The sequence below is a fragment of the Echeneis naucrates genome, chromosome 23 (genome assembly GCF_900963305.1).
Source record: "Echeneis naucrates chromosome 23, fEcheNa1.1, whole genome shotgun sequence".
Classification (NCBI taxonomy): domain Eukaryota; kingdom Metazoa; phylum Chordata; class Actinopteri; order Carangiformes; family Echeneidae; genus Echeneis; species Echeneis naucrates.
Window position 1 is genome coordinate 642,312 of NC_042533.1, and position 12,196 is coordinate 654,507.

General features: G+C 42.7%; 2 protein-coding genes across 2 annotated transcripts; one reads left to right on the top strand and one right to left on the bottom strand.

Moving 5' to 3' along the window:
- The first annotated feature begins 124 nt into the window (after positions 1 to 124).
- Positions 125 to 4,084, top strand: LOC115036504 (tetraspanin-8-like). The gene is made up of 9 exons (XM_029494682.1): positions 125 to 305; positions 1,345 to 1,413; positions 1,500 to 1,616; positions 2,012 to 2,086; positions 2,174 to 2,269; positions 2,527 to 2,643; positions 2,748 to 2,783; positions 2,891 to 2,974; positions 3,188 to 4,084. The coding sequence occupies exons 1-9, from the start codon at positions 246 to 248 to the stop codon at positions 3,326 to 3,328; spliced, it is 795 nt and encodes a 264-aa protein (XP_029350542.1). The 5' UTR covers positions 125 to 245; the 3' UTR covers positions 3,329 to 4,084.
- Positions 4,085 to 4,688: 604 nt separating this feature from the next.
- On the bottom strand, positions 4,689 to 11,583 carry rab21 (RAB21, member RAS oncogene family). The gene is made up of 7 exons (XM_029494683.1): positions 11,101 to 11,583; positions 8,210 to 8,269; positions 8,025 to 8,132; positions 7,671 to 7,734; positions 6,976 to 7,030; positions 6,793 to 6,881; positions 4,689 to 6,700 (listed from the first exon to the last, which is right to left on the bottom strand). The coding sequence occupies exons 1-7, from the start codon at positions 11,245 to 11,247 to the stop codon at positions 6,561 to 6,563; spliced, it is 663 nt and encodes a 220-aa protein (XP_029350543.1). The 5' UTR covers positions 11,248 to 11,583; the 3' UTR covers positions 4,689 to 6,560.
- Positions 11,584 to 12,196: the final 613 nt, after the last annotated feature.

The window sequence follows — 12,196 nt, forward strand, 5'->3', positions numbered from 1 at the left end:
GCTCACGTCCGGACTTGATCCCGCCTCCCTCCGTCCACACCGGGAACGATCCATCCTCCTTCCCGGAATCAGGAGCTGTTGTCCGGCCGCCCCCACCCGGTCCTTACCGGAAGCCCCGCCCCCTCCCAAATTAAAGCCGGTTCCCGGGCCGGGTCCGGCTCAGTCTGCAGACCGTCACCTCGGACCCGGATCACGGAGGCCCAGCGTGTTGTTGTGATACTCACGGTTTGCGGTTCGGAGTCAACATGGCGAAGGTGAACGTCTGCCTGCGGCGGGTCTTCTCCATCTTCAACGTCTTCTTCGCGGTGAGTTCGGCCAAAATGTCCCCCGCCGGCTTCCGTCCGAATTAAAAGTGCGTAGTGTTCGGATAAGAACCAAACGGGCCAACAGTCCGGGTCCAAACGGTGCAAAACGTAGAATATGGACCACTAAAACCGATCATCCATCACTTTAAAATACATTTTCTGTGTTTTGGCTGTTTAAACTAAACTTTTTTTTTTTGGCTCATTTCCAGCGTTTTTAATCTTTTTAAGACTTTTGTTTGTTTTGTTTTTTTTTTCACAGTAATAAGTTGTGACACTGGATTCGGACAATAACTGGGTCAGTGTGAAAACGTTAAGTTCTGCTGAGCCCTCAGTTTTGTTAGAAGACTGGGTCAGGGTTAGTTGGTTCAGTTGGTTAGGCCTTGGTTAGTTGGTTAGGCCTTGGTTAGTTGGTTAAGTTGGTTAGACCTTGGTTAGTTGGTTAGGCCTTGGTTAGTTGGTTAAGTTGGTTAGGCCTTGGTTAGTTGGTTAGGCCTTGGTTAGTTGGTTAGGCCTTGGTTAGTTGCTGTTACATAACCTTCAGACTGTGGGAGTTGCTGCTCTTCAGATTTGTTCTTCTGGTTCCGGAAAGTCTGACATGCAAACAACAATTTGGTTTAATAGGGAACAGCTGTCGGCCCGTGTCCAGGGAGTTTTCACAATAAAAGCCCGGGTGGCTCTGTGTGGTCTGAGTGTTCGGTGGATTTGGATCAGTCACATTTTGTCTGGAAACAATGAGCATCCTGAGCAGGATAAATGTAGAGGACGTGTTTGTAAAAGAACCAGAGTGAAGCCTTTAATGGGCTTCATGGATTTCTTGGATCCATGTAGGAAGTGCATCATGTTCCTTTTCTAAGATGGCTCCAGTCTGGTTCTGTACTGCGGTATCACCACCAAGGGGCACTACATCCCACAGGCTGGTCCTCCAATTAAATATACCTCTGAACTTTATAGCCTTTTTTTTTTTTTTACTTATTCAAATGTTTTAAACTCTGAGGTGTCACCTGTACTCTTTTCTGACTTAATCCTGTGTCTGTCTCAGATTGTTGGTGGACTCATCATCATCTTCGCTCTGGTCTGTCAGCTCATCACCAGCCTTCATGGAGATTTCGTAAGAACAAGCAGAAGTTCAACAGATGGGTCTCTAAAAACAAACTATAAACAAATCTATAAACCTGTCACTCATCTCTCCTGCAGGCGGTGTCTCACCTTGGTGGCATCATCCTCCTCTACGTGCTGGGCATCATTACCATGGTCATCGCCATCCTGGGGGCCTACGGGGCCCACCGGGAGCGCAAACTGCCAATGATCATTGTGAGTATAGAGCGTTAGTTGATTTACAGATGATGTCGTCAAAGTATACTGCTTCCTCACCTGAAAGATGGCGCGCCATGATTGGGTGACCTGTGAACCAGAAGAACAAAGTCCAATGAGATAAATGTATAAAATTTCCATCTGCTCCGCTTCCTCTTCAATGAGAGGAGCAGGTTAATGATGTTCAACACTTGATTTCCTCTGACACAGCAGAACAGAGCTGTCCTCAATCAGTCTTCATCATTACTGCTCCTGAACACATGACAGGAACCAGTCAGGGTGTTTTTAGTGAGTTCCTGATTCCAGAGAACAGAATCTGAGTCTGAACATTTGAAGTGATGAAAGAACAGTGATGTATAGATTTGATATCATTATTAATGTGTTTGGTTTTGCAGTTCCTGATCTGTATGGTGATGGGGACTATGATGCTGTTCAGGTCTGGAGTCAATTCCCTTCTGATCCATCCTCAGGTAGCAACCCTAACGCCTCCTGTAACTCACCTGAATGTTCGTATCGAATGTCGACATGTTGACTTTATGGAAACAATCTGTTTGTAGCTGGAGAGTCTGATTAAGAACGAGTTTGAGACGTTCATTCCCCTGGACAGAGCTCCGGAGAACAAGAGGGAGATGGTCAGCACCATGCAAGAGCAGGTAAGAGACAAACTGAGTGAGACCTCCTGACTGTCTCACTGACTCAACGATGAATCAGGTTACTGCAGCGCTTCCAAATGTTCTGCTGACAAAGATGTGACAAAATGAACTTTCACAATTTGGTAGTTTTTGGTGATGTGTTGTGAAATCAGTGTGATTTCACAACACATCAGAGTGAGAGCTGATAGTGATAACTGGACCAAAATCCAGACGATCGACTCGAACACAAACTCAGACCCCTGATGTGTCTCGTTTAGCTGCACTGCTGCGGTCTGTTCAGCCACAGTGACTGGGAGAACAAATACCCCGACTCCTGCCTCTGTGACCCGGAGGTGGTGGAGGAGCCGGGCGAGTGTCAGGCCGTCAACTACCTGGTGAGTATCGATACGCAAACGCACTCCGCCGTCTTCCTCTGACGCATTTTTAAGAAGCACAGCAGTGCCTGACATTTTTGTTTGCTGTTCTGCTTCTTCTGCAGACGGTGATGATGTCCCAGAAGTACATCTACAGCAAGGTGAGTTAGAGTCCGCCTGACACAGGAGACCAGGGTCAAAGGTCAAAGGTTCATCAGACGGTTGTTAAAGTCGAAAGGTGTTCATTTCCCTTTCTTCCTGTCCGCAGACTTGTCTCCCCATCATCATCGAAGGCATCAAGCCGATCATCATCATCTCCATCTGCATGAACTTCGTTCTGCTTGTGCTGGCGGTAAGTGACCTCCCTTCGACTGACAGCCAATAGGATTCCTGCGTTCTCCAGTGTCTGATCCTGGTCCAGGTTTAGTTCAGCTTTGGTTCCCGCTCAGTAAACGTTTTCCTGATGAATTTATGATCTGAGTCTGTAGATGATAAAACTGGTCATGTGATTATTGGGGGCGTGTCCTTTTAAACTTTTAACTGGACTCTTTGTGGTTCCTTCCAGCTCCTGGGCATGATCCTGTCCTCCATCATCATCCACCAGATGCAGAAAATTCCCCACCAGCCCACCGTCATGACGGTGCCCGCCATGTTCAGCCCCTCCCCGCCAAAGTACCAGGAGCTGCAGACCCCCCCCCACTACTGAAAGACACACACAGACTTCCTGTTGTGTTGTTAGCGGTGAAAAGCACCAGATGTTTTTCTTTTCGTTTTGTTCTGAGCTCGTTCGGGCCAACAGAGAGGGAAAGCTGCTTTTTTTTTTTTTTTTTTTTTTTTTTTGAGAATCTGTTTCTACTGTTTGATTATGATTGCAAAGGTTTTGTTTTGTTTTGTTTTTTCTAACGATTGTCAGTCTTTATTTTTTTGAGTCCAGTTCACATTATGTACTTGATGAAGAAAAATGTTTGGAAACCAAGAAAACTACAAAATTAAGATTTGCTTGTTTTATAAAGGATTAAAGAGATTGTACAGATTAATCTCTACATTTTCCTCCGTAGTTTGGCTCCAGACATTTGACAAAAACCACTTTTTTTTTTTTTTTTTTTTTTTTTTTTTTTTTTGCGACTGTAAAAATAATTAATAAAATTTGTATAAACTTATTTTTTTACTATTGCTGTGAAAAATAAAAATCCACTAATGCTCATTTTGTTCAGCAAAAGCCACAAAAGTGTAAGTGCCAGAAATGATGTTTGTCTTGTGGAGTGTTCACTGAAAACATATTTTTGACAAAGTTTAAAGGTTTTCTTCTTTGGTCAGTTACTTTTCTATAGTTTTACAGCTTTCTGTTACTGAATGTGACTAAGGGTCTTTGTTGTTCCAGAGTCTGAAATGTCCCTGAAACCTTAGAGGTGAAACTAAGACTGGTTTCAACAACTACTCAAATAAAAAGTCAAAGATGACAGTTTGTGTTAAGCTTGTTACATTTTTTTTTTTTTTTTATATATATATATATCTTAAGTTACTTCATTCTTCAACTGAAACTGACAAGTTTCCTGATTAAATATGAAATAAAGCCTAAACCTGAACGCTTCAGACTGGATTCAGAGATTTAAGTCAAACACACAAGTTTAAGTGTATGTGTGTGTGTGTCTCTTTGGACACTGATACACACTGCACTTAATTTAAGAATAATTTATCTTCAAAGTCTTTAAAAATTCTCTGTATTTGAAATAAAATGATCTGACTGTATCATTAATTTATACCCAGAACAAATCTCCACATGAATAAGATCCATTCTAAATAAAGTGCACAGCGCCCCCTGCAGGAAGAAGCTGCAAACAGCAGCTGAAACTGTCACCAGACTGATTCTCATGCTGATCTGTATTTTTCTTATTGTCAACAAATCCTCCAGGCTCGGGCTCTAACCTCAGGCTGAAAGAATCAGATATCAGGATGCAGATTTTAATAATTGTATGGAATTTGTTGACACAAAAAGAAAAAACAAAAAGAAAACCTTTTTTCTCTCAGCGGCATGAAATAACGACAATGTGTGCGACACCTCCATGTGTTGTGTAAATCGTTATAATTGTTCTATTATCTTTACAAAACACTTTTGACACTAGCAGTTTAAAAAATTACATTTCCAAAAGGTGTGCTGTTTTTTTGTTTTTGTTTTTCCATTATCCCATAATGAAGAGGACAGTACATCATTTACTTCTATGTGCGTTGATTTTCTTTCCCCCCCAAAATCAGATAAAACGTCCAGCTTGGCTCGTTTTTTGTACAATGTCACCCTCTTTTTCAGGAAGCAGAGATTAATGGAGCTACAGGCCTGAAGGAAAAACAGCACAGAGCAGATTGTTACAGGAAGGAAACGTTTTTTCATGTACAACTTTTCATCAGAATTATAACTTATTAAATAACTGCTGCTCAGTTGTTTTTATTTATTCATCATGTCATTTAAAAGTCAGACAAACAAAGTCTTTACAGAAATCAAACATGCATGGTTTTATTTCTCTGTCCTGGAGAGCTGTTGTGATGTGTGTTTTTGTTCGACAAACATTAACTCAACATTTGGACGAAGGAGCAAAACTCTGAGCTGCACGATTTTTAAGAAAAGCTCAAACTATTAGTCAATATATCAGTTACAAAAAAAAGAGCGTCACTGACAGAATGTTTGAATTAATTAATCAGCATCTTTTTTTTTTTTACATCAAAACACCAAACTTTCTTTTGTCTCAGCTGATTTTGTCTAAACTCAAACATCTTTTGGTTTTTCTTTATTTCCGCAACTAAACAACAAATTGGCTCATGAATATTTTAGAATGAATGAATAGTACGCTTGTCGCTCCGATTTTTCTGAATATTTACACTATTTTAATGACAAACTGATTTTTTATTTCTAAATTAGCTTTTGATTTGGCAATGTGCCATTTAATTTACAGAACAAAAATAAAATCAGTCTTTCAGTTTCTGGTTTTGTTTATTAACTAAAACCTTTTATTAAAATTTGGCTTCAACAATTCAAAATTATTTTTAATCAGTAAAACGCAAAAAGTCGCAGTTTAATGTGATGCAGTTCGTGCAGCCGGAGGTCCTGTTTGTGATGCAGGTTTTTCTCTGTCGAGATTCTCACAGGTCCAAACGTCCACGTGTCCTCCATGTTTTAGTTTGCGGGATGTTTATGGACTCTGCGACACCATGTCGACGTCCTCTGGGAAAGTTTTGGCACTAAATGGTCGAGGAGGTTTAAGCATAAAGATGAGACCAGAATTTAGCCAAAATCTGGACCAGGTCTGACTTTGAGACCTGAACGGGTCATCCACCTGCAGCTCCACTTTTATGCAGCAGGCGAAGCTGTTACATCACAAACTGATGTTAACTTCGTCCATCAACATGAATATTACTGGAGGTTTGAATGATGTTTAGTTTGGATGCACGCTTAACCCCATCAGAGAGTCCCACCCCCCAAAAAAACTAAAAGAAATCAGCTCTGCTGAAGCCTGAGCCGCCTTTCGTGTCTTCAAATCATTCAGTTATTTAATTAACCCATTTTTGATGAAACACAAACAGCTGGAGGATGAAAAAGAAGAAGGGGGGTCATATAACTGTTCAGTATTTTTTATGAGAAAGTTTAGTTAATAAAGTGCTAAAATGTGATTTAGAGGATTTTGTCACTAAAAGCACACTGATTTCAACCCCGAGGATTTCGGTTACTTTTATTTTGAAAGGGTACACTGAATAAAGTCACTTAAATATGATTTCCCATGCTCCTTAGCGGCAGAGGCAGTGCTGGATAAACACAGCAGATTACTTCAGAGCAGAACAACCGAACAATGGAGACACTGATAAATGTGTGTGTGAATATAATGCCTGCAAGCATGAATGAATTTGAGCGTGTGTGTGTGTGTGTGTGTGTGTGTGTGTGTGTGTGTGTGTTAGCCAGAGGAGCAGCACCCTCCAGCAGGTGTGGCCTGTGGTTCGTCATCGACGATCTGTACGCCCCGCCTACTAGAAGCTGATTGGCTGGCTCCGTTGCCCTTCAACCTCTCCTCAGCCTGAGCTGTTTCCATCATCCCTGAAACAAACACACAAAGTGAACATCAACTAAAACAACATCAGCATACAACTGCACCTGGTGAGCCAATCAGAGCCAAGGTGAGCTCTTACTTTTACAGAGATCCAGGAAGAGCTCCTCGATGCCTTTATTTAACTTGGCCGATGTGTGGTAGTGTTTGGCCCCCACCGACTCCGAGTAACTGAGGAGAGACGGAGCATTATGAGGACAATAACACGACGGCAGCAGATGAACTCATCGCTGAGCTGGAGAGAGTAAAGAAGTAAAGTTCGTACCTCTCAGCCTCTTCCACTGAAACATGTCTGTCTTTGTCCAGATCGATCTTATTACCTGCAGAGAAGGAAACAGATTCATCGTCCCAAACTAAACAGACTCACCCCTTAAATTCATTTTAAAATAAAAACTGATGTTAGAATTAAAAACAAACTTCATCGAGCCTGCTTATAAGGTCTCTGTTTGAGCTTCTTCAGTGTTTTATTTTAAAGGACTGATCATAAGAACCAAAGATGGTCTCAGTGAGCTTCACAGGAAGAACACATCACAATCTGATGGTTCTAACAGAATCATCTTAAGCTCAGAATCAGACTTCGCTCTGAAGATCAACCTCATGTCAATTACTGCTTAATTTAAAATTAATCTAAAATTACATTTCCTTCCACATCTGTCACCCTTTTACTGTCCAAACACATAATCAACAACATCACTAGCATAATCTAATTTAAATGAGTCAGTGATCTTCCTCTTGATGCCACACACAAAGATCTAATTTAAACAAGTCTGAAATATTCCTCATGACGCCAGATGCGGAGAAATAACTTGATATTTAGCAGCTATGACAACAACCCAAACAAATAAAACTAGATCCTGATGATTGTGTCCCTAAAAATCCTCAGTTACATTAAAGGTCCATTCAATCTAGATAAAGTTATGACCATGAGAAGGTTTTGTTCCTGATGTCAACAACACTTACCTACTATACATAAACAAATCTCGTTGCCCAACATTTTCCTCAACTCCTTCACCCAGTTCTTCACCTGCAGCCAGAAATTAAGAAGATTAATTACACTAAATTATGAACAACTGAAAGAGGAGGAGGAGGAAATTGAGAACATAGAAGACAAAAAATGCATAGTTAAAAACTGGAACCAGAATTTATTCAGATGACAAATTATGAATGAATATGAAGAAAAACTTTCTGTCTTTATCTGATCAGGAGTTCTGCTCATTCTTTGGAGCAGTAATGATGAAAAATTGATGCTCAGACCAATACAGGGGACATTTGGGTAGTTTTGTACTGAAAGTGAAATGTGTGAGTGGCTGTCACCTTCTGGAAAGAGTCTTCGTCTGTGATGTCGTACACTAGTATGGCTCCATTGGAGTCTCTGTAGTAGATAGGACCTAACGCGTGGAAACGCTCCTGACCTGCTGTGTCCTGCAGACAGACAACATGTGTCACGTTGGTCCGGTGTCATAACGGTACTGTGACATCACAGATCGCCGCTCTCTTACCCAAATGGCCAGATTCACCCTCTTTCCTGTGATGTTGAGTTTCTTTGTGAGGAAGGACGCCTGTAGAGGAAGAAGATGGTTACAATCCATCCACCATCTGAGTTCTTTTGACTGTGGAGTCACCCCCTGATGGTCATTATACAGCCAGAGTCCAGGTCCAGGATTAGAGACAGACTGGAGTTTATAGGCAAACAGGCCTGACCTTATTGAAGACATTAACGTCCTTAATAAGATCAATTGGGACCTTGAATGCGGATTAGTGTCAATCAACCGAGAGTGTTTAACTTATAATTTTAACCTCATTAGTTTCATGTTCCTTCTCTAAATCACGGATCAAAGCTTTAAAATCTATCACATTGTTAGGAGATCCACCAGATGTAACAGCAATGTTGCAATCAAACAAATTAACTCCACTATGAAGAGCTTTAAAGATGATTTTCACACTCAAAAGTTTGTAACTGATACTGAAAAGTCAACAGGATGCTGGGCAGTTAATAACAAAACAATGCAGTGAGTTAGCAGAGCAAATCGAGATTAAAGCAATTATAGTTTCAGTACCTGAAAAGGACGATTTGTCTATCAGTTATAAAAAGGAAGTGAAAAGAGATTGATATTTTTAAGAGAAAAGCTGAAGTAAAAAAAAAAATCATGAATCTGTCCGAGGCCACATTCAGTGTTTTCACTCCTTTGTGTGTTTCTGTTGAGCTGCAGGATTGGTGATATTTATTTATTAATATATAAGAAAACTGAGCCCACCTTGAATAAAAATCTGTTATAAATAATCTTTTAAACCATAATCAGACTGAGATGACTTATTTACAACGTGTCTAGAAAACAGCTGTATGATTGTTATCACATTCTGTCCAAATTGCAAAGAGATCATATTTTTAAATTTAGATATGCACCAACTGATTAAGCTGCTGTTTTTAATCGCGTTTCAGACACCAGGAGTATCTGACTGCAGCAGAGAAATGAACCTCAAAAAGGACCAGATAGAATCTCACAACAAACCCTGACAGTTTCATGACAAAGAGTTCATGTCAGAAATCTGCAGCGTCTCCTGATCATCTCCTGATTAGAGCATTTTCTCGGGTCTCCACTGGTGGATCGCTGCCTCAATCATCATCATCTGTGTTGATTTTCCACAACCAGCTCTCATGTCCCTTCATGTCCAACTCTAAGTCACATGCAAGTGACTGTAAAGTGTGCCTAAGCCCTGAGGTTAAAGAGCTGAGGAGCGTTCAAGACCGTGTGACTGTTCACAAAGGAGTCTGGAGAGCTGGAGGGGGGTTACTGACACAGACGTGACCATTCATGTGTACATCTGACCTTATTTCAATCTATTAGTTTTTTTTTTTACCAAATTCTTCCAAGAGCTCTAGAATTAAAAAAAAAAAAGGAGGTAACGTACAATGGAATCACCCACCAGAGCCAATAGGAGCGTCCGATGTAGACGTCACTATCAAAGATGGAGGATGAGAATGGATGGATAAACACACAGAAGGAGTCGGAGAGTCAGACTGATCCAGATCTGATTAGTTTATCATCACTGAAGTCAGTTTCAGATCGGACAGATCAGCTGATTCTGCAGTTTAAGGAGGAAAAACAACACGACTCTGAAAAACTGAACAACCTGCCAAGAGGAAACTTGATACTGAATTAGGCCATGCCTCCAGAATAAAGTCAGGAGAGCAGTCTGCTTCATGTAAGGACATAAACAGTCACCAGGTCACACGGATGGTTTAGTGACAGAAACTTGAAACCAAACAGATTCATTTCTGCCTCAAGCTTCAGTAGGAGAAGCTGCCAAAAGACAAATGCCAAGCTTATGACACAACCCACGCCAGATTACAAAACCACCACGGCTGAGGTGTTCTGACAGTCTGAGGTGAATACTGATGTTCACTGTTTAGGCGTCTATAACCCGATCAGAGTCGTGACGGCAGGGAAGCTTCCTCTGACGTGGAATATGCAAACACTCAGACAACAAATGCTTTTTATCAGCTCGGAGGCCTTGAACACAATGAGACAGACCACCAATAGAAAACAAAAAACTGGTTTGACCTCCTGGTGTTTTAGTTGGTTTGTTTAATGAAAGTCAGAGAGAGAAAGAGGAGAGAAATAAACTTTGTGTTGGCAAATTACTCATCAGGGCAGCTTTAAAGTGGTCCAGTAAAAAACTTCAGGGAAACCAAATCCTGCAGGGTTTGGATTGTGGCTCAGAATCATCTTCCTTCAGACCTGTGGATCTGTAACATCTTCATGTAGTTTTCCCTTAAACTGCAGCGTCACAGTGACTTTGACACAGCCATCAGAGAGGACACCGTCTCACAAACTGGACATAATCAATGTTTTCTGGATGACTGATGTAACATCAGCAGCTCGGGGAGGCATGCTCCCTCTGACTGTCATGGAGATCATCTCATCAGGACCCAACTATCTCATGTTAATGTAACACCACAGAAAGATAGTTTGTGTTTCCATTAAGAAGAGCTGGGATTCTTTGGTTTTGACTGTTAGTGGGACAAAACCTTTTATCTTTGAGGACCACCACCTCCTTTTACGGACCAATTCACTGATTAATCAGGAAACAAATGATTAATTACACTTGTTTGAATGTTTTAGTCCTGACTGAGTATTCCCACTGCAGGTAAACACATCTGGACTCATCGGTGGACGTTTGACTTCCACCTCAGTCCCGCCGGCGTGTCCGGGCTGGACGGGCGGCTCCGGGTTCATCCAGAGCCGCCGCTCTCCCGGCCCTTCAAGGGCTGCACAACAAGCGTCCACGACCAAGTGACAGCAACACAAACAGCAACAACAGTAACAACACAAACAACAACAGCAGCCGCTCTGCTGTCACGGCTCCGGGCTCGGCCGGCTGCTCTTACCTGCAGAGTTGTGATGTGTTTGTCGTTGAATTTGTTCTCGCAGTACCGGAGCACCAGCGACGTCTTCCCCACGCAGCCCTCCCCCAGCAGCACCACCTTGAAGGAGTAGGTTCTGCCGCTGTTGCCGCCCGCCCCTCCGGCAGCCATGGCTGAAGGATATTAAACGAAAATATCAAAACGAGCGGCGTCAACAAGCTAGCGCTGCTAATGCTAAAGCTAACCGCCGTCAGAACTGGAGTCCTGCGTAGCTCACATCGGCTTCCGACTTTAAAAAAAAACAGCTAAAAATCTGGAGGAGAATGCATCGACAGCGTCGGAGAACCGGGAGTCTGCCAATATCCGCCAACGGCCGCGACAGAACAGGGTGTAAACTCTGAATTTCGTCCCAATTCGACCTGATGCGAACGGCTGATTTTCACCCAACTAATGGCGTCTCTTTGGGCTAACTGTTAGCAGGCTAGCTCCGCCGAAGATCGTCTACACCCGGAAGGATGATCACTTTGGTTTGTTTGGTTTTTTTGTTTGTTTGAAGGGCAAATATCCCACTCCCTCCTCAGTTTCTAATTCAGTAAAATCTGTCCCATGAATCATCATAATGACCCCTCAGTGTTATCCAATGTCCCAGAATGGGGTGTGGACCCCTGATTGGACACCACTGGACCAAAATACTAAATATTGTTTAAACTTTGTGCTGACAAAATGCTGCAAAGACAAAACAACAGCTTCCACTGAGGAGTCCGAGTTTGAAGTTGGTCCTCGGAAAAGACGGCAGAGTGAGATATCTACTCTGCTGCTCCCTCTCTGCGGTGTCACATGACGGCAGGACGGCTGTCGGAACCGGAGGGGGTCGGTGCGGGTCGATCCGGGTGGGGGGGCCCGGCTGGGGAGGTCCGGAGAAGGCGGGTCGGTTCGGGTCGATCCGGGTGGGGGGGCCCGGCTGGGGATGTCCGGAGAAGGCGGGTCGGTTCGGGTCGATCCGGGGGTCTGGTTGCGGTACCGCTTTTCGGCCACTGGAGGTCAGAGTCAAACCGGAACCAGAGCGACACACCGGGAGTTCAACCAAAACAAACGGAAGCGCTGTCACCAATGATCAATA

What these genes read in the sequence shown, in the direction of transcription:
- LOC115036504 (XM_029494682.1), top strand. Translation starts at nt 246, where the DNA reads ATGGCGAAGGTGAACGTCTGCCTGCGGCGGGTCTTCTCCATCTTCAAC. An exon ending in TCTTCAACGTCTTCTTCGCG is followed by an intron (nt 306 to 1,344) that starts GTGAGTTCGGCC and finishes TGTCTGTCTCAG; the next exon opens with ATTGTTGGTGGACTCATCAT. An exon ending in GTCAGGCCGTCAACTACCTG is followed by an intron (nt 2,644 to 2,747) that starts GTGAGTATCGAT and finishes CTTCTTCTGCAG; the next exon opens with ACGGTGATGATGTCCCAGAA.
- rab21 (XM_029494683.1), bottom strand. Translation starts at nt 11,247, where the DNA reads ATGGCTGCCGGAGGGGCGGGCGGCAACAGCGGCAGAACCTACTCCTTC. An exon ending in AACACATCACAACTCTGCAG is followed by an intron (nt 8,270 to 11,100) that starts GTAAGAGCAGCC and finishes CTTCCTCTACAG; the next exon opens with GCGTCCTTCCTCACAAAGAA. An exon ending in GATTTGTTTATGTATAGTAG is followed by an intron (nt 7,031 to 7,670) that starts GTAAGTGTTGTT and finishes CCTTCTCTGCAG; the next exon opens with GTAATAAGATCGATCTGGAC.